Source organism: Daucus carota, chromosome 7, assembly GCF_001625215.2.
Source record: "Daucus carota subsp. sativus chromosome 7, DH1 v3.0, whole genome shotgun sequence".
In the NCBI taxonomy this organism is placed as follows: Eukaryota; Viridiplantae; Streptophyta; class Magnoliopsida; order Apiales; family Apiaceae; genus Daucus; species Daucus carota.
In genome coordinates, this window is record NC_030387.2 from 30,020,877 (window position 1) to 30,042,614 (window position 21,738).

A 21,738-nucleotide genomic window follows, 5' to 3' on the forward strand; every position below is an offset into this window, starting at 1 on the left:
TGTGGCACCCAACTTTCATGGACCATACGTTCGAGCCATATTGGTCCATGTACTAGAGTGTATTGTCAGTTGTCACTAGCGTGAAAGTTTTTCACTCAGAGTCGACCAACCGACCCACGTGTTCAAACCAGCATTCTAGCACGAGCCTGTTTGTCCAGGAACTTAGAGCAAGTGCAATAGGTTACCTATATCATGTGTTAAACTCACATTTAGGTACTGTGTCAAAAAAATGTACTCCAACACTGTCCTAATAGTTACCTAAATCACTAGCACAAACTCAAATCTCTTAGCCATTACTTATTTACTAGGGAATTTTGCCCGCGCTACGCGTGCGGGGACCCTCGAATAAGTTGATTAATTTTATTAGCGTGATTAAATTCGTAGGATGGTAAATTATTGGAGAAAAATGTCAAATCGAGCAATAAATTGTGTTATTCATCCTTACGGTTTAAAAAAGGGTGATTTTAGATTTTACAAAAACGACGTAAGTGTAAATTTGTTTGAAAATAGTACAATTGATTAATTATTTTTTTGGGTGTAAACTTAAAATCGGGTGAAACACCTAACTGTTATTCAAATTGAATATCTTAAAATAGTCTTTAAAATAAAAAAGAACTACTATTTTTGGATGGAGGAAGTATCTAAAAAACAGAGAAAGAAGCATTTTAACTGAGACCACCGATCCTCAAGATATGTATAAAGATTAATATATTTAGCGTCCTACTTTATAATAATAATGATATATAAAGTGGTAATAATTAACCCCTGTTTGAATAACAACTAAAAAGACTTGTAACGATCTTAAACTTCTTTTTTTTTTTTGTCAGGGTCTACATACTCGTAGATGAGTTGTATCTCGAGATACAATAAGCCACTACAGGGAATTTCATTCATTCAGAAAAGATTATCATCTAACCGAAAGACATGCAAAGATATCTCCGGACGCTTAGATAATAATGCTTTAATGTCTGATAGGAAAATACCCATTTAACACCTCCCAAGGATCCTGCAAAAAAACACACGAAAAAAAAAAAAGATAAGTTCATATACAAAATTATATAAGTTAAAAAATATAAAGGATAATATATCTAATAATTAAGTATTATAGAAGTGTGTGTTTATATTTCTGAAGTTGAAAAATTAGAATAAAGTCTAACCAAAGAAGAATCTTTGGTTAGACACTAAAATAATTAAATATATTTGATTGCTTCTTACAAGCCAAAATATACGCCATCATTTATGGCCACCCATGAATGGTACAAATTCGCCTCAATCAAGGCACAAAAACAATTAAATCATTAATAAAAAAATTATGACATCAATCAATTCAATTTAAAAGAGTCAATCACTACTTAATGTAATATCTCACCATAATACGAATTCATTACGGTCAAATAAAATTAATGAATTTAAAACATTTAGAAAATATATTTATTAGCATTTACTCGGTAAACAAAAATTCAAAAATCAGCATCAATCAAACAAGTCAAATAAAATTCAAAAATTAGCACAAATTAAGCAAGTCAGCTAGAGATTTAATATAGCTAAAATTAAATACATCATTTACTACAATTAAAGCCAATTAAATAAAATTAAAAATGGCACCAATTATACCAAACAAACCTTAAATCATGCAAGAGAATTATTTAATAATATATTATTTCAAAATCACAGTAAGTGATAGCACCATCTCATCAACATTGAAGCACTTTTGTCACTAACAGTAACGATATACAAACTCTAACTCTTACAAACTCAAAAAACACAATTGCAAATAAACTTGACGAACTATACCAACGAACCAACATTGACTAAATTTTTTTCACACATTTCATTAGAGAAATTAGAAGAAAAAGAAACAACAAATAATCACAAAACCAATCAAATATTAATAAAAACAAATAATAATCTTAAAGTGTAAACTAGCAAAAGTTAGTGTACAAGAAACTTAAACTTTTAAACAAGAAATAATCCTTCAAAAGACTATGGCGATTAACCAAAACAACTATAGTACTAGTCTTCAACATCTCATAACAAAGTGATCGAGAAAAAATAACAAGTAGCAGATACATGAATTCAAGACTGTCAAAATTCACGTCTACATCTAACACTTATAAACATAAAACCCTACAAAATCAATATAACAATAACGAATCTTCAAAAGTTTAAAATAGCGTACCTTGATTGTGGTGTGAATACACACAAAAAACATTCATAAAATGACAAAAAGCTAAAAAAACATGTTAAAACATCGATCAATAATCATGTAGCAATATCTTCTAGTCATCGTATTCCCCATGTTCCGATGAATTGAATCTCAGATCCAACGTCTTTGTTTCTCGCTGCAAAAGTATATTACTTTTAATCCAAAAGAAAATTTTGAATCCTAATAATTGTATTGTACTTGGTACATACATAAAGAGAAAAGAAAGAATTGGTTTGCGCGCTAAATATGCGTGTCACGGCGAGCAGGTTCTTTGGACTTGGGCATGTGAAGGGGAACGAGTTGAGCTCAGTTCAGACGAGAATCTGAAACTAAAGGGGGGGTTTTGGGAAGTCAGAGGTTTTGTTACAAGCTCTATTCAGTTTAACAGAGTTATAACGATCTTAAACTTGTTTTATTGACTTATAAAGATAAAGATAAAAAGATCATGTAAAACTAAATACATCCAAAAAGATGTAAATGAATAAGACACGTCTAATTTTAGCCCAAAAAATCCGCTATAAACACTAATTCGTGTAAATATTGGGCGAAGATATAACCCGAAGACGTTGTGCGTGAAGGAGAACGAAGACACAATCAGACTTCTACTTCTGCACATTTCAGTATAGACAGCCAATGTAATATATTATGCTATTTTACATCATGCAGTTAGGAACAAAGCCATCTTCCAAAACATTTTATGTAAAGAACACTTATCAAAACAGAGGGGTTTAGGAGTCAGACTTTAATGGACACCTTATCTACTCAAGTATTCAAACTACTAAACTTGGTGTTGTACTTAAGAAGCTAGGAATGTCATGCAGATAGGAGGCTTTATCTTTGCCAAAGCAAGAATGGAGGATGGGAGGATCCAGAGTCCCTCTTCACATATTAGCCCTGAAGCGACTGTTGGAACCATCAGCTCCGCCTTTCTTGGTTTAAGCTTTTCCCAATCAAACACAATTGCAGTTCCTATGCGCATACTTATTGCAAAATAGCTGCCCAACAGAAAAGGAACTCCCATGGCCAAGGATCAGTAGTGAACAACTATTAAATAAAGACCAACAACTCACTGTGCAAAACATCTCCCAAATGAAAACCTCACTGCCTGATTTCTCTGCATCAGTAATTGCGTTAAAAATCAAAGCTTATGCCTTTTAAGGACTGTAGAATCTCAAACCACATAAGGGCAGTGAATTACAGTTATAAACTGTTTATCCAAAGACCAAAGAGCAGATCGAAAACTATAATTTTTGTGATAATTTTTAAAGAGTCCAGATGCGTACTAAATCAAGAGTATAATTTAATAATTTAATTCACATAATATGTTGTTTATGTCTTTTGTCTTCATACATTTTCTAATGCCATTACCACCTTAAGCCTTCTATGAAAATATAAAAAAAGAGAAAGAAAAAGCAACAGTCATCGATACATATATTATCAAACATTGAGTTATATAGGATAAAGTAATTTACTACTGCAATACATCGATGCAGTAGTCATTAGCTTAACATGACTTTTGTCTTAAACTCGTTGTAAATTATCTATACTTGAGGCTTTGTCGTGACGGCAATGAATGTAACCGGGAATAGACAAAAAAAACTTGGAATGTGTTTTAATGAATTTAATCAACATAATTATGATTAGAAAGTATCATGTCTATATTAAAAGATAGTGAGAACCAACTCTCAGAATCATTTATCGAATACACCTCTTGCAGCTCCAACTCCTAGTACTATATCATTGTCTGCAATTTACGGCTCACATTTACCTCCTTTGATGATCATCTCTACACGAACTCATATGACCTAGCATGTGGACCTGACTTAAAAACTGCAAATCATACATATTAATTACTCTCTATATTATAAAAAATACAAATCAAGTCTTACTACCTGTGCAATTTATTAAGCTGCTATATATGGTCCTGGTGAACAGAGACAGTCGCCTAGGATTGTAAATCTCTCTGCGTTAGGCCTACTACCATTTACCTATACTTGACTTTCATATTTTATACTTTCTTACGGCTTGATTTTCCTTATTGTATATATTTTGCAAATTTGTTGTCTTACATGTAAAAGTCTAATTAAGTGCCCGACTAAAAGTATACTCTGATGAGGTTCGCCGAGTCCGTAAAATGATTTTGAAATGGTTCCATTTAGTAAATTGTTGGGGGCAGTAAACCCTTTCAAAGGCCTGCACAAACCTCAGAACATAGTCGGGCAATATTACACTTTTCGCAGACTAATCTTTATATGAATATTACACTATTTTTAGACTAATCTGTATTACCTTTTAACTGTAAATCTAAAGCATAATCCAATACAAATCTAAACTGATATCAATTAAGAAAAGCTATTTTATTTTTTGCATGTCTAACCTTATAGCCTACATTAATAGCAACACATCATATCATTCAGCTGTAGGTTTTGCATGTCTTTAACCACCAAAAATGACTATACCACATCATAGATATGACTAAACCTTGATCCGATTAGCCAAAAGAATCTGCAAAAAATATAAACTGCGTATTGACATGATCTAGTCTAATTCACCTTTAAGCAAGGTAGATCCATGTAACTCAATTTTAAAAATAATACAACAAAGAAGATATTTCCAGTGTCTTGGTAAAAAGTATACCTTATACGTTGGTTTTGGATCCATGTAACTCAATTTCAAAAATAATGGGCAGCAGACCCTGCTCACGTTCTTCTGCACCTGTTTGCTTTATAATTTGTAGACTACGCATTATCAGTTGTTTCTAAGAACACGGCCTCGACGCTTTGGAGCTATAAGAAAGATGTAATAGTAAATGGATTTAAGACAAAAAATTGTGAAAAGTACATATGAGGATCTAACCTTCTCCACTTCATTAAGGTTCTCAAGAAAATCAGCAAGCGGCTTTGTGTAATGTGAAAGATTCAAGATGTTATTTGTATCAAAAGAGTTAATGCCTGAGCCAGTTAAATCAATAGCAGTAACTTTGAATCCACTTTCTTCCAGAAGTGCTATAGTTTTGTACCAACACCAAGCGCCAAAATCACCTCCATGACCTCTTCCTCTATGTTTGGGAGATGCAGAATATATAATATATGTTTTAATTACGTTAAAGTTTTATTTATGTCCGTGCAATAACTGAGTTAAACATTAATCAACATTAATATCATGCTTACCCTCTGAACTTTCACAAACATCTGTAGATGTCAACTTTATCCTCGCATTGTTTGTTTTGCCAATAACATTACCATGACCAATAAGGTTTACACCTGGCTCCAAGAAAAATTAGTCCATACCATGATGGTTATATAATATAATTAAATTGAAAAAAATGCTTGGATAGCATGGTTACCTCCAGAGGAAGAATTCTGCGTTGTACATGATGATTCTGATTCTCCTTGCGGACAGATCTATGCACAAATACAGGTGTTTGAAGAACACGGGAATTGATATCAAGAGTTCCGAGAGCCTGCCTTTGAATGGACGCCTTAGGAAATGGCTGTGAAGATCCTATTAATCTTAGAAGAAAGGAAAGGGCTGTGAAGAAAAAAACCTATCCTCAATCGGTTGAATGGACGCCTTAGAAAAGTTGGCAACGCCATTAAATGATAATCATGAATCCAGACAAAATCATCTTCTGGATTTATCACCTCAATCACTTTCTGTAAGAACAACTTATTTGCTGCTATAGAGGCTTCCCACATTGAACGACCAAACCTGTTTCCATGATCAGCGTTATATGTCAGCATATTATGAAAGACATGCCATAACTGTTAATCGCAAAAGCAGTCATAGAACTTCTCCAAAAGATTTGGGGGAAGAAAAGTAGCAACACATTTAAACCTCTCCAACAGAACTTGGGCAGCATCATCCTGCTCTATTGGGATAATATCCACGTTTAGTGACCCAACATACAGGACTTCCATATCCTCAGGCATTAGATGTGTCTCCTCCTAAGCATGAAATTAACAAACATTACGCCAAGTATTAAAAAGTTAATGATTTATATCAATCGTGAAAATAAGAATTTGAGTGCAAACATACAATTCTCTGGCCTCTTGCACACATATGATCTAAACTAATTTTGTAAAACATTAAATGTGTAAAGGAAGCAAAAATATATGTCAAGATTCTTATCAAACACTTGGAAAGCAGATGGCTAAAGTTTGATAATATAAAATTCTAATGAATTAGTGCTGAAACCTTGAGTTGTGGGAAGTGGAGTTAAACTATCACCTTCATAAACCTGTGAAAAAAATGTCAATAATACTAAATAGATAATCACAGGAAGACATACCTTGTTTAGAAACGTGCTGAATTTTTCGAAGTGGGCGGTCGCCCATTGTAATGCTACTGTTTCTAGAAGTGGAATGTAAGAATCTCCAGATCAATCATGCAGAGATTGTGAGTTCATTAACAGACATGAGCATATTAAAAATTTCAACGACGTGCGGTGGTTCTATTAGTACATTATCACTCTCAAGTTTTTTTCAGACTGGCCATTGTTATCGATAGTGTATTCTTTGTTTGATTAGGCTGAGGAAGACATAACTGGGATCCATTAGCCTTCATTTGCGTAGGATGTGCTGGTTTAAATCAAATCAGACTCCAGTTTTAATGCAACCATATCTGATTGTTTTAAATTTGAATGTGATTTTACCCGTTTTGAATGTGGAGTATCCGGTGCAGAAACGGGTTGATTTTGTGAGGAGAATGGGTAAATTATTTTTACCCATGGGCAAATTTTGGGTAAAAATGGGACCTTCACTAGCAATCATTAAGAATTAAGAATAAGTAGATACACTAGCAATCATTAAGAATTAAGAATAAGTAGATAACTTGATAAGTAACCTCGAGCCATTACCTATTTTATATTTATGAATAAAATAATCATTTCTCACTTTTTTTTCTTTGTCTTTTCCCTCATTTTCCCATTCTTTCTCTTAATTTTATTATTAAAATAATTTTAAGAGAACAAATATAGGGATTGTTATTGGAGTTGACACTAAAAATAAACTACCTCAATCACTGGAGTTGACACTAAAAATAAATTACCTCAATCACTAAGACTCATTAGGATTTATTATTTTATATTATTAATAATTAATGAGATAGGTAACCTATTGGACTTGCTCTTACAAGCTACAAAAATGTAGATGTAATAAATCGAAAATTAACTTTTAAGTCATAAATATGTTAGACATAGGTTGTTTTCCCAAACTATAATTAAGTTTCAGGTATTTTTTCCGATGACCCAACTTGAAGTTGTGTTTTAAGTGATAGTGCAAAGGTTTTTTTCCTAAAAGTGACATTTAAGGTACTATGTAATCAAGGCCTTTTCTCACAAGGATACCTTTAGAAATAAGATAGGTAGACGGTGGTGATAAAAAGTACAAGAAGTAAAAATTAGTGAGTTGAAAAAAGGGATGGCAAATATTTTATTTTTAAAACTGAGATATAAATTACCAGTAATTATCTTAAAAATCTAAAAATCTCTATTAGAACACGATTTTGTTTACTATTGAGGTCTATATGTTTTACAAAATGAGTAGAGTATAATTCTAAATCCTAATACGTAGCTGGACTTGCTAAATTCCGGAGTTATATATCGTGAGTTGAAAAAAGGGGTGGCAAATATTTTATTTTTGTTCACTATTAGCTGGACTATTGAGTTTTAGTGTCATGTTTTTTGTAGTATTTTTGTATCGTGTAAAAACTGTGGAGTTGCGATTTGTTATGTCTGTTTCTTCACCTAGTAGTCCAGTAAAACAGAACAAAGACGTAATAATAGAAACAGAGTCTAACCATCCAGATAAAAGTAAATACTCTGCATACATTTAAGTTCTCTCAATCACCAACAGACACTGACTTGTCGAGAACAAAGATTCACGAACCTCTACACATGATTCTTAATGGAAGCGCTGTAACCACTTTGATCATCATAGAACTTGGACCAGAGCATGACTCCACCATACTTAGAAGACCCTTTAATTGCTGGAAGCACTTGAGAAGTGAGATCATTCACCGGAATGAAGCCACTTCCAGCTGCATCAGGAGCTGCTGGCAACCCAAGAAAGATCTTGGTTGCTGGTATATCATTAGTCCATTGCTTCCACGCGTCTTCGAGATTAGTATCCGCACCAGAAGAGTATTGGCAAGGAGGATTGTTGTAAAATTGCACCCAAACATAATCAAAAAGTCCTGTCTTAAGGGCACCTCCAACCCATGCATCAGGATAAGGGCACTGAGGAGCTGCAGTCAAGTAGACTTTCTTTCCGCGCTTGCTATACGCAGAAAGATACCTTGCAAGGTCATCCCAGTGTTCACTTGTTCCTCCTTCAATGTCAAAATCAACACCGTCTAGAACTGCATTCCCCAGAGGCCGCGAAGCTGAATGTCCTCCAAGAAAATTATTCCATATATAAGTGGCCACGTCTCGGGCATCTGCAGCAGATGCAAGAGAGTAACTCCCCGAGGCTCCACCTATAGAAAGTATCACCTTGATTCCTCGTGCCTGACAAGATTTTATGTCCGCGCTCAATTTAGTGCAGCCATTGCTGTAAGGATCGCAGTGACCAGCAAGATTCATCTGGGGCTTTTGGCCGTTTCCAAAAGTAGTAAGAAAGGCCAAGTTAACATATTTGTAGTTTCCCGTGGCACAAGTCTCAGCCAGGGTTCCTTCTTGGCCGTTTTGACCCCAGTAGATAGAAATGCCGCCAGCATCTGCATTTGTCGCGAAAAATAGCACTAGTGAGTAAATAAATGCTAGCGAAATTGCTAAACGAGATGCCATGATAGTTGAGATAGATGTTGTGGTTATTTTTGTTTGTGTTTAAGTGTTGTGATTCTCTGTGCTATATATAAGACCAAAACCTTGTCGTTCTTTCCAAGGCGTAGCGTATAATTCATTCAGTAACATGTCTGAACATTTCTATTTTGGACTCGAACAACGTCTTCATCTGCACAATGACACCCTGTGGATTCGTGTTCTGTTTTCTTAGGACATTAATTATAATCAGTCTCGAACATTTGAAGTGACGGCCCCGGAATCCTTAGGTTTTAACTTTTAAGCGGCATGAAGAGTTAAGAAAACACTAAAAAAAATCAAAATAATTTGTCTGTATAGATAAACTCATAGTGTATATTTTTAGTAACCTTGGCCGATGGAACGCGGAGTTCGAATCCAAGAGATAAACTATGATAAAGGATTCTGGCTGTACCACTCTGTATCATACCAAAATAATTACCTAGCACACCATTATAAATATATACATAATATATATTCTATTATATATTTTATAGAATATAATTGCAAATTTTGATTATTAAACCGAAAACAAAATTATACAATTTTTTTATTCCAAAGATCATCTAAAATTATGCAATATCTCAACATGTTTCCATAACAGAATAATATGTTGTAGAATCAGTTTCGAAAATATATTTTTTTAATCAAATTTTAAGTGTCAGATTACTTAAAATAGATCTATTTTATAATATTTTATATTAGAATCACGTTTTATATGTATTCTATAATAAAGATTATAGTAAAATTGATGATTTGCAATGGATAACTCCATATAAAGAGTAAATCTATGTAATGTTGGCCTTTATATATATCATAAAAATTGTTTAGGATAAAATGTTCCAGTAACTTCTTTATATGTGGTATCTACTATTATACAATTACAAGGTCAACTCTTTATTTTTGTTGTTCTTTTAGTTAATTACAATTGTTATATATTTAATATATATAAGAAATGTTAGAAAATATATTATAGTATTATTTTTATTTTATCATCTAAAATACTAAAAAATATTTAGCATTCACAACATATTACTATGAAACTTTAGCGGTGCACTTGAAAATAATTATTTCAACTAAAATATCATAAATAACTTTTATAGTGTAATTATAATTAACTTTTCCCTGAATTTTTTTATGTACTTGTTCTCCAACATTCATTCTTTTCTTCCATTTTACCTCCTCAGAAAATCCACTCAAATCCTGCAGATCCTGTTGTTGTTCCCTGCAGATCTTTAACATAATACCCATTGCTATTCTGATTTTACCGCAAATCAAACACCAAAAAAAAAAAAAAAAAAATTACGCATGCACACATATATTTTGATCATTACACTAAGATCTTTTACATTAAGACTTGCATGCATGAACAAGATTGGTCTGTGCTATAGATGTTACCTAATGATGAAACTATTTCATTTTTGAGGTTTGATATTTGATTAAATTACCCGACATTGTGTGAAGGGTGAGATGTCGAATTCAAATAATGATTATGATACAAAGATTGATTATGTATTCAAGGTTGTCCTAATAGGGGACTCTGCAGTTGGGAAATCACAGCTGTTGTCTAGGTTTGCTAGGAATGAATTTACTATAGATTCAAAAGCAACGATCGGGGTTGAATTCCAGACCAAGACCCTTATACTTGACCATAAAGTCGTCAAGGCCCAGATTTGGGACACTGCTGGCCAAGAACGGTATGCATTTCTGTTATTCATGCTTATTTTTATGAATTTACTTTTGTGAATAATCATATAATCAAATATGTCTGTTGTTGTTTCACCTTGCATTAATGTGAGTCTATGATGGTTTCTATAGACGATTAGGTGTACACATTCAGATTTTTATACCATGCAATTTAGATAAAATGATAGTAGCAGTTCCTAATTAGGCATGGCCTGGATCCTTTTTTGACAAATATTTGTGCTTTACGGTCGTAGTTCATTTCAAAGAAATGTAGAAGATCATATGATGTGGTTATAAACATAAAACATACTAGATCAGAAAATGCTTATCATATATTTATCTTCCTTATATTTTCCCCCTTAAATTTGTTACCAGTTGCTTCAGTAATTGGACACTCTACATTAAGGTTCCTGTAATCAAAATAGCGTTTAAATCAGCTGAACATTAATCTAATTTCTTTATGTGTTCTTTTTTGTCATTCTGTATAACTGCTATACTAATTCAACTTTAAACAAGAATTTATCTGATCAATAAACAAATTAAGTTGAATATGTAAGATACGCGATTGAGCATATTTGTGATTTCAGGTATAGAGCAGTAACTAGTGCATATTACCGAGGGGCAGTGGGGGCAATCTTAGTGTATGACATGACAAAGCGTCAGACATTTGAGCACATCGCTAATTGGCTTGAGGAATTAAGGGGGCGTGCTGACAAGAACATTATGATCATGCTCATTGGCAACAAGAGTGACTTGGGAAGTCTTAGAGCAGTACCAATTGAGGATGCCCAGGAGTTTGCTGATAAAGAAAACTTATGTTTTATGGAGACATCAGCCCTCGAAGCAACTAATGTTGAGGCTGTATTTTTGACGGTTCTGAAAGAGATATATAGGATCATAAGTAAGAAATCCCTTGCCGCTAAAGATATAGACTATAAGGCCGTGTCTCTCAAGGGGACTAAATTAGTCGTCCCTGGCCAGGAGTCAAATTCTAGTGGAATGATTGGTGGTGGTTGTTGCGCCTAGTAATCTTCTTTTTCTACAATGCGTCTTGTTCCTCTCTGGGAATATATGTATGTGTCTTGGCTTAGGAAACTATTGTCTAAACGGAAAGTTATTGTGTATGTATAAAGAGAATATTGTTATTTATAGGAACAATGTGCATGAGTAAGGTGCTACATTCAATGTTTATGATGCTATATGTTGGAATGTTTTCAAACAATACCTTCCCATTTCAGCAACTGCAGATTTATCTTCTAAGTAGATAAATGGAGAAGTTAGAGCTTATAATTCCCTAGATGGAATTTACGTCCTTTCTGAACGACTACAATTAACTGAAGGCGAGAGTTTAAGTTACCTTCTTCTGTCCTTTGCCCTTTTGTTCATAGTAGTCTAGTACCATTCTTGAAAACTTTACAGTGCCTAACTGGTGATGCTTATTCATTGTGTTAATACTATTATGAAAGCTTTATTATAAACAGTCCATGAGTTTTCCTTGTGCCATCATCCTTGTCCTTACCGCTCAGGTACCACTCCTTGCCCTTTAATTATCTAATTTCAAATTTTAAATTATTTATATGCAGTCATTTAATTTTAGTAGTGAATTGGACTAATTCTCTTTATTATGTTTTTTTATATTCGTCTTGAGCTTTTGTGATTACTTCTATTATTGATGTAATCTGATATTTATGAAAATGGATTATTGCAATTGATATGTAGATTGTTGGTTATGGGTGGGCTGGTGTGTTGAGAAGGTACTTATTAATTGATCCAGTTGAGATGGTGGCCTTCGATTGTGGCACAGGTTTCTCTGTTCAGCTCTGTGTCCCTCTGAATTTCATTCTAACGAGTTTTTATATATTTCTCTTTGATACCATGTGCTAAATTGCTAATGTTATGTTTATGATTACAATTGCCTTGATTCATCGGTCCTCTGTGATTTTTTCATGATTAGTGCTAAAATTTCAGTTTATATGTTTTTAGTGCCTTGTGTTATTAAGTTTCCTGTGAATTTCTATGATAATTTGTGCTAAACTTTTATTATATTATATAGATTTAGTAAGTGCCTTGTTACCAGTGTATCTTTCAAGAGCCAAGGATGATACTTTTGACACTTTTGATGTGCAGAGATTTCCCATATTTTCTAACAAGCGTTTTACTGCTTCTGGGCACAAATATGGTACTACCAAGATTCAGTTTAATCTCAACATTTCTGCTTATGAGAAGTATAGCAAGCTGTATCTGAGCCCTCTATCTGCCCTCTCAATTGGAGCTGGATTCTTAAGATTTACTGCAACCCTAACCCACGTAGCACTATTTAATGGCAGGTATGCACTTAGTTATGATTCCGAATGTCAGACACACTTATCTAATTTTAAGATATTATGCTTCAATAGCCTCCAAGGTTTTTTTAATTAAAGAAATGGTATCTGAGGCTTAAAAGATGATACAGCTTTAGCACGAGCAATATTTTGGATCATATTTAAGCAGGTGACTACATTCATGGTGTCCGTTTTTTCAGGGATATATGGAATCAGAGCAGGTCTGCAGTGAAAAATGCCAAAGTAGATATCAATATGAAGTTGATGAGAAGTTACAAAGGAGTGCCTCAGCAGTGGTACCTTATATTATTAGCGGGGGCATGGTTTTGTCACTCTTATACTGGTATAATTAGAACTTTTGACAATTTTGCAGCAACCTGGATATGACATAATTGCCTGATTCATTATTTCTGTAGCTTCTACCTGGAAAACCTATTGCTAACTTGATTCTCAAATTATACGGACGAATCAGCACTACCCATGCTCTCTCATTCTTATCTGACCTTAAACTAGGGCACTGCATGAAGATACCACCACGATGCATGTACACCGCTAGTGAGCACTCTAGTTGGTTGCTCTGTCAATCTTGCAGTCTCTTGGTGAATGTTAGAGAACATTAAGGATCTCTGTGATACAGAATCGCTACATCCAGACAGCCCTCGGACTTGTCACAAATTCCGAGTCACCTTTGATGCCTCTGTTATTTGGGGTCTGATTGGACCGAAGCGGTTGTTTGGTTCAGTAGGATTGTACAGAAACTTTGTATGGTTCTGTTATTTTCTGTTTCTTGACCACAATTATTTTTTGCTCTTCATAATATATTTTTCCTGCTTAAACCGCGTTGCTAATGTTAGTACCAAGGTGCTGATAAGTGATAACTACCAGTTTAGGTTATTTTGTTCTGTTCTTACATTATCAGTCTGCTGCATAATTTGGCTAGCTGAATGAGATTAAAGTTAATTCAACCTTTTATAATATCGAAGTGGAACAAATAAATCTGGGAGTTTCATCTCTTGGAATCAAGACCCGTGTTGCTATACAAGTTTCAACTTCGCAAAGCAACTTATTATGGACAATTTAACAATTTGTTTGGCCTGAATCTGGAGGGCTGTTCTAGCTCTCTAAACACAAATCAAAATTTCTAAGTTCTCACATAATATTAGTGCTTGAAATTTTGAAATTACAAAAACTGGATGAGCTTGAAGAAGGTATGTTTCAAAAAGACTACCCCCTGTGTAAAACTATAATCTATAAAGGTCAATTCCTAATTTAACCAAAACCAATATTACTCTCCTACCATTGTCATTTGCCAATTAAAAGAAAATAACTCAATGCAACAAGATCACCTAGATGGGTTTTTTTTTTTCCGAAAAGCATCTATACGGTTTCTTCACCTTCATGATAGCGAGCTTTTAACCAACACAAAACAATATGAAATTATGTGTATTGTGCCGATCAAATTATTGATCAAACTAATTGCTCTATCAAAGTTGGTTAAAGCCAAAGACACGAGTTTACAATATTTTTGCCGATTCCACATATAGGATCTCAAAGAACGCTGATGGACATACAATGTATGCTTTATTGTCACCTTTGTGTGGATTTGTAGAGTACAACCGTTACATACTTGGACAAAAAACGATGTGTAGAGCCTAGTGCCACCACCGATGGGCTAGCCCTCCCTTTCTGCATGTAAAGATGGTTAAGCACTACATGCTGAGGTCTTGAAGGTGGTGGAATCTCCATGTGGTAAGATGGAACGTTAAGCAAAGTCATTTGTAGATGAGGAGGAACTAATGGGGGCTCCTTTGCAAAGTCTTCTGCACCAAGCTGCATGTTGCTGTAGCTTGAATCTGGGGACTGTGGAGGTTCAAAACCAGCTATGCTTTCAATATCCTCAGGAACGTATTCCTACATAAATATAAACATTGCATCAATAAAAAAACAGGACCATCAGGTAGTCATTTACTAAGATGATGCTAAGCCAGTAGCATGGTACATACAGGGAAGAAGCCTAATCAAATGTCAGTAAGCTAAATATTTAACATAAATAACATTAAAAAAACAAAGAGAGTACAAAATCTGCCTGGTCATCCTCCACATAAGCAAACGTTGCCGAAAAAAATAATATTTCCTTGTCAGGAAGCATTCACGAATCACGCGAGTCAAGACATGGGCAGTGTTTAACCACCGCTACTTTAAAAAAATTAAATTTGTGTTCAGTCACAAGGGGTAGAATGAAGTGGAAATGGAACAAATAATAATGAGAAGGAAAGATGGGGATGAAAAGAAACTACATGCCAAGTGTAGAAAAAAATTACTCCCTCCATTCCAAAATAATAGTCACTTTGACTTTGTGCACGTAGTTTAAGGTGTAAAAAAAACATGCTTCTATACATTATTTTTGAATTTTTCTTTTTTTAAATAAAAGTTTAACATCCTTATATTTATTCAAAAAAGAAAATTTGAAAAATAATATTTAGAAATATGTTTTTTATGCACCTCAAAATATGTGCAAAAAGTCAAAGCGACTATTATTTTGGAATCGAGGGAGTACAAATTAAATTTGTGAAAAATTTAGTGGGCAAATCACTGCCTTTAGTAGAAAGTGATGGAATTGGGAAAAGGGGGTGAATACATGTACATACTGATACTATGTAATCATGTCTAACATGACATGTGATTTCAATTTTTGCAGGTACAGTGTTTAGTGCCACTATTCCAAGACATTAATGATGCATTTGAGCATATAGTATCGCTATTCTTGAAAGGCGGACAAAAATGACGTAATCATGTATTCATGTAATACTGTGACAATTTTGTAATTGGTTCCTACTAAAATACAGCCAATAATAGTTGAAATAAGGTATGATTTATGAATACTATATAAACAGTTAGTTACTGAAAGGGCATTACATCCAGGACCATAACAAATCAAGCAAGACCAATTTAGGACTTGATCTAAATACTTAATTTTGATGATTACAAATTACAATGCCCTTGTGACATACAAAACAGTCAGACAGCCTGACATGTTAGGGAACTACTACCAAAGTATAGTCTATTTATTTTTCCCGTGTGCAGTGTACCTCTTGTGCATCGGTGGGTCATGGGTGCCAAAGTCAGGGATCTGGAATGAACTTATGGTATTGGTAGCTATTACTCTATCCAAAACATAATTGATCAGGTCAATTAGCACAGTGGATATTGAGCGTGTAATAACCAGGGCACAAGGGATAGGTTTAAGACATTCCCGATTGCCACATCAAAATCAGCATTATACTAGAAAACAACTTAAAACCACATGCATAACTAGATAAATAATATAAAGATAGACGTAAACCACAAAACTGTCTTGTACATGCACTGATATAATTGTTGTTTTAAGGTATGTACCAATATATAAAAATTGGACATCTACACCAGAAATGCAACCCATAAAATCAGCAAATAATATATGCACTGCATCATTGAATCCTACATCTAAGCATGTGATACTCCAGGACATAGGAATATTCAATCTGTTCACTGTTGACTAGAAGATTCTAAAATTTGTATCAAAACAGAACAAGAGAACTAGATCAAGACAAAACTAGAAAATTTGAAAATAACACCATTCTAAAAGATGATGAAAGTCATCAAGAGAGTTACAGTACTAAAATGGTAAGAAGTTTGAGAGCTGGTTGTAAGAATTCCCTTTGAGCAAGCATCGGACATGTGTAAGTTAATTTGACGTATTTTTTTATAGAAGGCAGTAAGAAATAAAGAATTAAACGTTATTCGCAGAAGCTTAGTAATCATAAACAATAACTAGCCTAAAATATGGAGATTGTGACCTCAGTGATGAACTTGATCAAAGAAAGTCAGCCTACAGTTGCCAAAGCATTTGTTTAAAATTAGAGGAGTGAATTACTTATCACTTGTACTAGGTTATCCTCCATTACTGAGTTCTATTTAAATAATCTTAGAAGGAGGTTTTGATTTGGTTATACTAAGGCTCCAGACAAGTGTTACAAAATGCTCGCTTTAGGTCTATAGGCTAAAGAATTTGAAATAGATTCCAGACCATTTTGGAATTTTCATTTTTTCCATAGAATTAATATGCTTAATGCTTGTAGTTGAAACAATCATATCTGTCTTTGCTAATGTGTGTGCATCTCATGTCGAACTCAAACTTGTCTTGAACATCCCTATATAATTTCACAAGCATAACAAAAACAAATGTGTATACGAGTAATGGCTTAACATCATTATTCCATCATTTGATATGCTGTGATCCTCTAGTTTTGAACAAACTAGGCCGCTTAGCAAGAACTACAATGCAAAGGAGTGCTCCAAGTAGTTTTTTATTGTATAATAAAACACTAGCAATATACTCCAAAATTGACCAAAATGAATATAGGCGTACAAGGCAGAACAGAAATGGAATGCATCTTAAAGCTTTAAAGCCATCAGATTAGTGAAGCTCTTACTTTACCAAATTGAGGTGCTCCATGCGCACATAGTACCCGATCCGGGTACTAGGATGGTTACAATGTTTAATACTAATAAGTAGAAAGAAATTTAGAAATTACTTGCAAATCCAATATGTTGTAGGAATTGCCTGCATCATCCTGGGTCCATGGCAAGTCAGGCGCATACTTCCATTGTCCATCAACAATAAACCTGTACTGGTAAACACCTGACGGTAGAACTTTCATAATAGTGAAGTCTTTACCTGATCTTTGCAACGGTTTCCTGATAACAGTAAAAAGAGAGCCGTCACTTTGCAGCAAATAGGTTCAAGTTCTTTAATTTTCCATAAAGGAAACATAAGTTCATACCTTGTTTTCCAGTCATCCCATGATCCCTCCACAAACACTTCCTTGGCATCGTAGCTCCATGTTATCATTGTCGGAATTCCTTGTTCATGAGACATGTCTTCAAATCCAGATGTAGTTTGCATCCATGAAGGGGTTGGAATGTGCATCTCATCTGGTCTTTGCAAAGGAACCACAGGGGCCTGATAAAAAGCATAACAAAAATACAACCTCATTAATCATCCGAATGTACATCTTACATAAATTATATAACAAAAGCTACATATACTATTAAATAAAAGGAGCAACTTTGCCTAAACATCATAAAGAAGAGGCATATTTCAGCATTATCAAACTTTTTCACTTTGAATCAAAAAACACCGATCAAGGTCATCCGAGCAACCTTTCTACTTAAATTTCTTCGAACTAAAAGTTGTTGTACCCATCAAAAGCAACCTTTTCCAATCTCAGATTAATTTACTCAATTAAATCAACTATAAAATCAAAAGTACAGACCACTTCTTGACACATTAAAATAAAGCAGAAATACAGCATATCCAATAACATCCTTTAACACCACAGAAGTCCAAAACCCAATATTTCATTTCATAATTAAAAGAACCACAACTACCCATATCAACTAAACTCTCAAAAAAATAATTTAAAAAAACAATAGTTCAAGCACTTTAGCATAATCAAGCAAAAACATAAAAAAAAATTGAAACTTTACACTCAAAAAGGTGAAGAAACAAGCAAAAATCAAGGGTAATTGTAAAATCACACATATAATAAAGGGTAACAATTGAAATTATATATAAACCTGTGGAGTGAACATCAACGGGGATTGAGCAGCCCTAGGGCTAGAAGGAGGAGAAGGGCCCATAAATTCACCATCAGCAAGAACACCACCATCTTCATCTGCCATATCACCACCTCCAGATGGGCTATCAAGGGTCCCACTATCTTCTCTACCATTCACATTTCCCATTATTATATCTCTCTTGCAATTTACAAAACACCCAAGATAAAAAAAGAACCTTTACCCAGTTAGAATCTCTCCACTAAGATTCTACCCAACAGATCAATTGATTATTATTGCACTCTTGCAAGTGATATAGATACATGTGGTGTGTGTATAGATGTCATTATATATAAATCTTGGAAATTAATTATACTAGAGTTGTATAAAGATTAAAGAAAAGTGGTTTTCTTGGATTTAGAAAATGTAGAGGAGAGAGAGAAGGGGTTGAGTTGAGTTATATAAAAGGGAAATTTGACAAGGTGAAAATGTTGTGATGCTGTTAAAGTCCAATGAGTTTGGATTTGGAAGTAAATAACTATAGTTGTACTATGATTAGGGTCATTAAGTTCAGTGAAATTACATATAAAAACTAAAATAACATACGTAAATAACACTAAAATTATACTCGTTCCATCCCAAATTAGATGGCCCCGTTGACTTTGGGCACACAATTTAAGGTTCATTGACCGCATAGATACGTGACTTATTTTTAAAATTTTATTTTTGCAAATAAAAATTAAAATATGAAATTTTCATTTATAAAAGAAAAAATAAAAAAATAAATTTCGGAAGTAGACGGTCAATGCACCTAAAGTTACGTGCCCAAAGTCAACGGGGACATCTAATTTGAGATGGAAGTAGTATTTAATTAGTGAAAATACAATCATTTTATTAACTAATATATAAAAGATCATTGATACATACTATTGCTCCGAATTGGAATATTAATATTATATTATGTTAAAGAAAATTAATTAAAATGTTATAGAATAATTGAAAACTATAAAACATATTTTATATTCGACATATGTGCGAAACATAAATATAATAAACACTTAAGTGATGTAAAATCGAGTAAAAGTGAACAAGATATCATTTTTCACTTTGTTTTTCATGATTCAAAAGCTTTTGCATCTATTTTTGCTCAAAAATTCAGATATAAAATTATTTTGCAGGCTGAAATCTAATCTAATATATATATTTTTTTAATTTTACTTAATATAGAGGATATTATAAGTAAAAAAAATGTACAAAACGATCATACACAATCAATACATATGATCGTACCGTTGAAAATAAAAAATAACTACACAATGATATCATAAAATTATCTGCTGTATTTTTATATAAATTTTGATGAAATATGTTATTCTCGTTACATAACGTTTATTCTATATAATAATTGATTACGTACCATTATTAACTAAATAATTGAAAATTCATAAGTCATTTTATGAATCTAATAATAAAAATATATTAATAATGAGCACGATTGGATAGGCCAGTGGTGGGTTTATCCTCTGTTGGGATACCCGGTTCGACTCTGGCTCATTCAAAGAGTATTAGAACACATACTAATTTGTAAGGCATATAAGTTTAAATTGTAAAAAAAAATATTAATAATAAAAAATATTATTTTAATATTAAAGCCATACCAATTGGATCACTGCGTCCGTCCCAATTTAAGCATTTGAATCAGATGAGTTTGTCCGGTGAACCTAGGCGCTCCCGAGTTTTCGAGAAAAGAAATGATAGCAAATTTGCATTCACTTTCATCCCATTTTTGAGTGAAAGTATGCTATATTTAGGGTTAATTATCAAATTGGTCACTGAAGTGGACTTAATGTATCAAGTTGGTCACTGAACTCAAAACGGTATCAAGATGGTCACTAAAGTCACTAAATATATCAAACAAGTACCTTGAAATATGAGTTCAAGTAGTAAAAATATTATTTATAAAGTTTTACACATTATTTTTAAATGTTACCACAACCAACTAAAAAGTTATGATTTCTAGTATTTAAAATGATATATTTATATTTTATCAAGTTTATTTATTATTTATATTTTATTATATAGTTATTTTCTTTGTTTTAATTAAAAATAAATAATAAATAAACTTGATAAAATCTAAATATATTATCATAAATATTAGAAGTCATAACCTTTTACTTGGTTTTGATAACATTCAAAAATAATGTGTAAAACTTTATAAATAATATTTTTACTGCTTGAACTTATATTTTAAGGTATTTGTTTGATATTTATGGCCACTTCAGTGACCATCTTGATACCGTTTTGAGTTCAGTGACCAATTTGATACATTAATCCAACTTCAGTGACCAACTAGATAATTAACCCGCTATATATTTATATTCACTTTCACTTGTTTTCTTTTTTTTTTTTTTTGAGTAATTCACTTGTTTTCTTACTTTTAAAAAATTTCGAGAGTGCAAATAGGAGTGAAAACTATATAACTTAGTTATTTTTACTCGTTTTCCTCCCTAACTCGGAGCAAGGCGTTAGATACCGAACACATGCCTCGGGACTGAGGAGTAAAGTCTACTCAAATAGTCAAATTACATTAAAAAATGTGTGGCTAAAATATTTAAAAGAAGATGGTAAAAAACAATGTAATACTCCATATACAGTCGTGGTATATGATTATGACAAATTCAATCGAATCTTGATTCTCACATCAAATTATTGTCAGTTGTTATGTGTCTTCGTCAACCTGCACAACATTTTTGTATATAGTTATTAATTATCAATTGCTCTCATAACCAGAGAAATTTTTGCTTGTCTATTTCCCGTGGGCTCAAAGCTTTAGCTTTTATTATATATTCGGGGTCCATTATTAAAGTAAATTTCATTTTTTCTTAACTTTTTTGTGGACCTGCCAGTGAAAAGAATTTCTTTATTTAAAATATTAATGCAATTTAAGTATTTTGTTGTTTCGTGTGCCTTGAGAAAATAAACATATCAGTCACTTGCGAATTGCGTTCATTTGGTTCAAATCTAAATATTATTACTACAGGTGATCATTATAATTTAAAGTATATATTTAATATTTGAGTTTGTCTACTGTGTGTCTATGGGCACATACTAATGCTAAGCGCGGAATT

General features: G+C 33.1%; 3 protein-coding genes and 1 long non-coding RNA gene across 11 annotated transcripts; 1 reads left to right on the top strand and 3 right to left on the bottom strand.

Moving 5' to 3' along the window:
• Positions 1-1,946: 1,946 nt before the first annotated feature.
• LOC108194296 (uncharacterized) lies at positions 1,947-7,069 on the bottom strand. Of its 8 annotated transcripts, none has more exons than XR_010285327.1 (8): positions 6,498-7,003; positions 6,404-6,446; positions 6,036-6,153; positions 5,851-5,917; positions 5,553-5,737; positions 5,377-5,469; positions 5,063-5,264; positions 1,947-4,992 (listed from the first exon to the last, which is right to left on the bottom strand). It is a non-coding gene; the product is annotated as an uncharacterized LOC108194296 (long non-coding RNA). The 8 variants fall into 8 exon arrangements; XR_010285324.1 differs by having other exon boundaries at positions 5,553-5,669; positions 5,754-5,917; positions 6,044-6,153; positions 6,498-7,002; XR_010285323.1 differs by having other exon boundaries at positions 6,044-6,153; positions 6,498-7,000.
• A 913-nt stretch (positions 7,070-7,982) lies between these two features.
• LOC108195697 (hevamine-A) lies at positions 7,983-9,041 on the bottom strand. The gene has a single exon (XM_017362671.2). The coding sequence runs from the start codon at positions 8,991-8,993 to the stop codon at positions 8,097-8,099; it is 897 nt and encodes a 298-aa protein (XP_017218160.1). The 5' UTR covers positions 8,994-9,041; the 3' UTR covers positions 7,983-8,096.
• A 1,434-nt stretch (positions 9,042-10,475) lies between these two features.
• On the top strand, positions 10,476-11,736 carry LOC108194897 (ras-related protein RABA4d). Its single transcript, XM_017361836.2, has 2 exons — positions 10,476-10,702; positions 11,279-11,736. The coding sequence occupies exons 1-2, from the start codon at positions 10,476-10,478 to the stop codon at positions 11,715-11,717; spliced, it is 666 nt and encodes a 221-aa protein (XP_017217325.1). The 3' UTR covers positions 11,718-11,736.
• Positions 11,737-14,441: 2,705 nt separating this feature from the next.
• Positions 14,442-19,103, bottom strand: LOC108193280 (SNF1-related protein kinase regulatory subunit beta-2). Its single transcript, XM_017359875.2, has 4 exons — positions 18,632-19,103; positions 17,836-18,014; positions 17,587-17,749; positions 14,442-14,923 (listed from the first exon to the last, which is right to left on the bottom strand). Exons 1-4 carry the CDS (start codon positions 18,797-18,799, stop codon positions 14,600-14,602), a joined length of 834 nt encoding a protein of 277 aa, XP_017215364.1. The 5' UTR covers positions 18,800-19,103; the 3' UTR covers positions 14,442-14,599.
• Between the last annotated feature and the right edge of the window lie 2,635 nt (positions 19,104-21,738).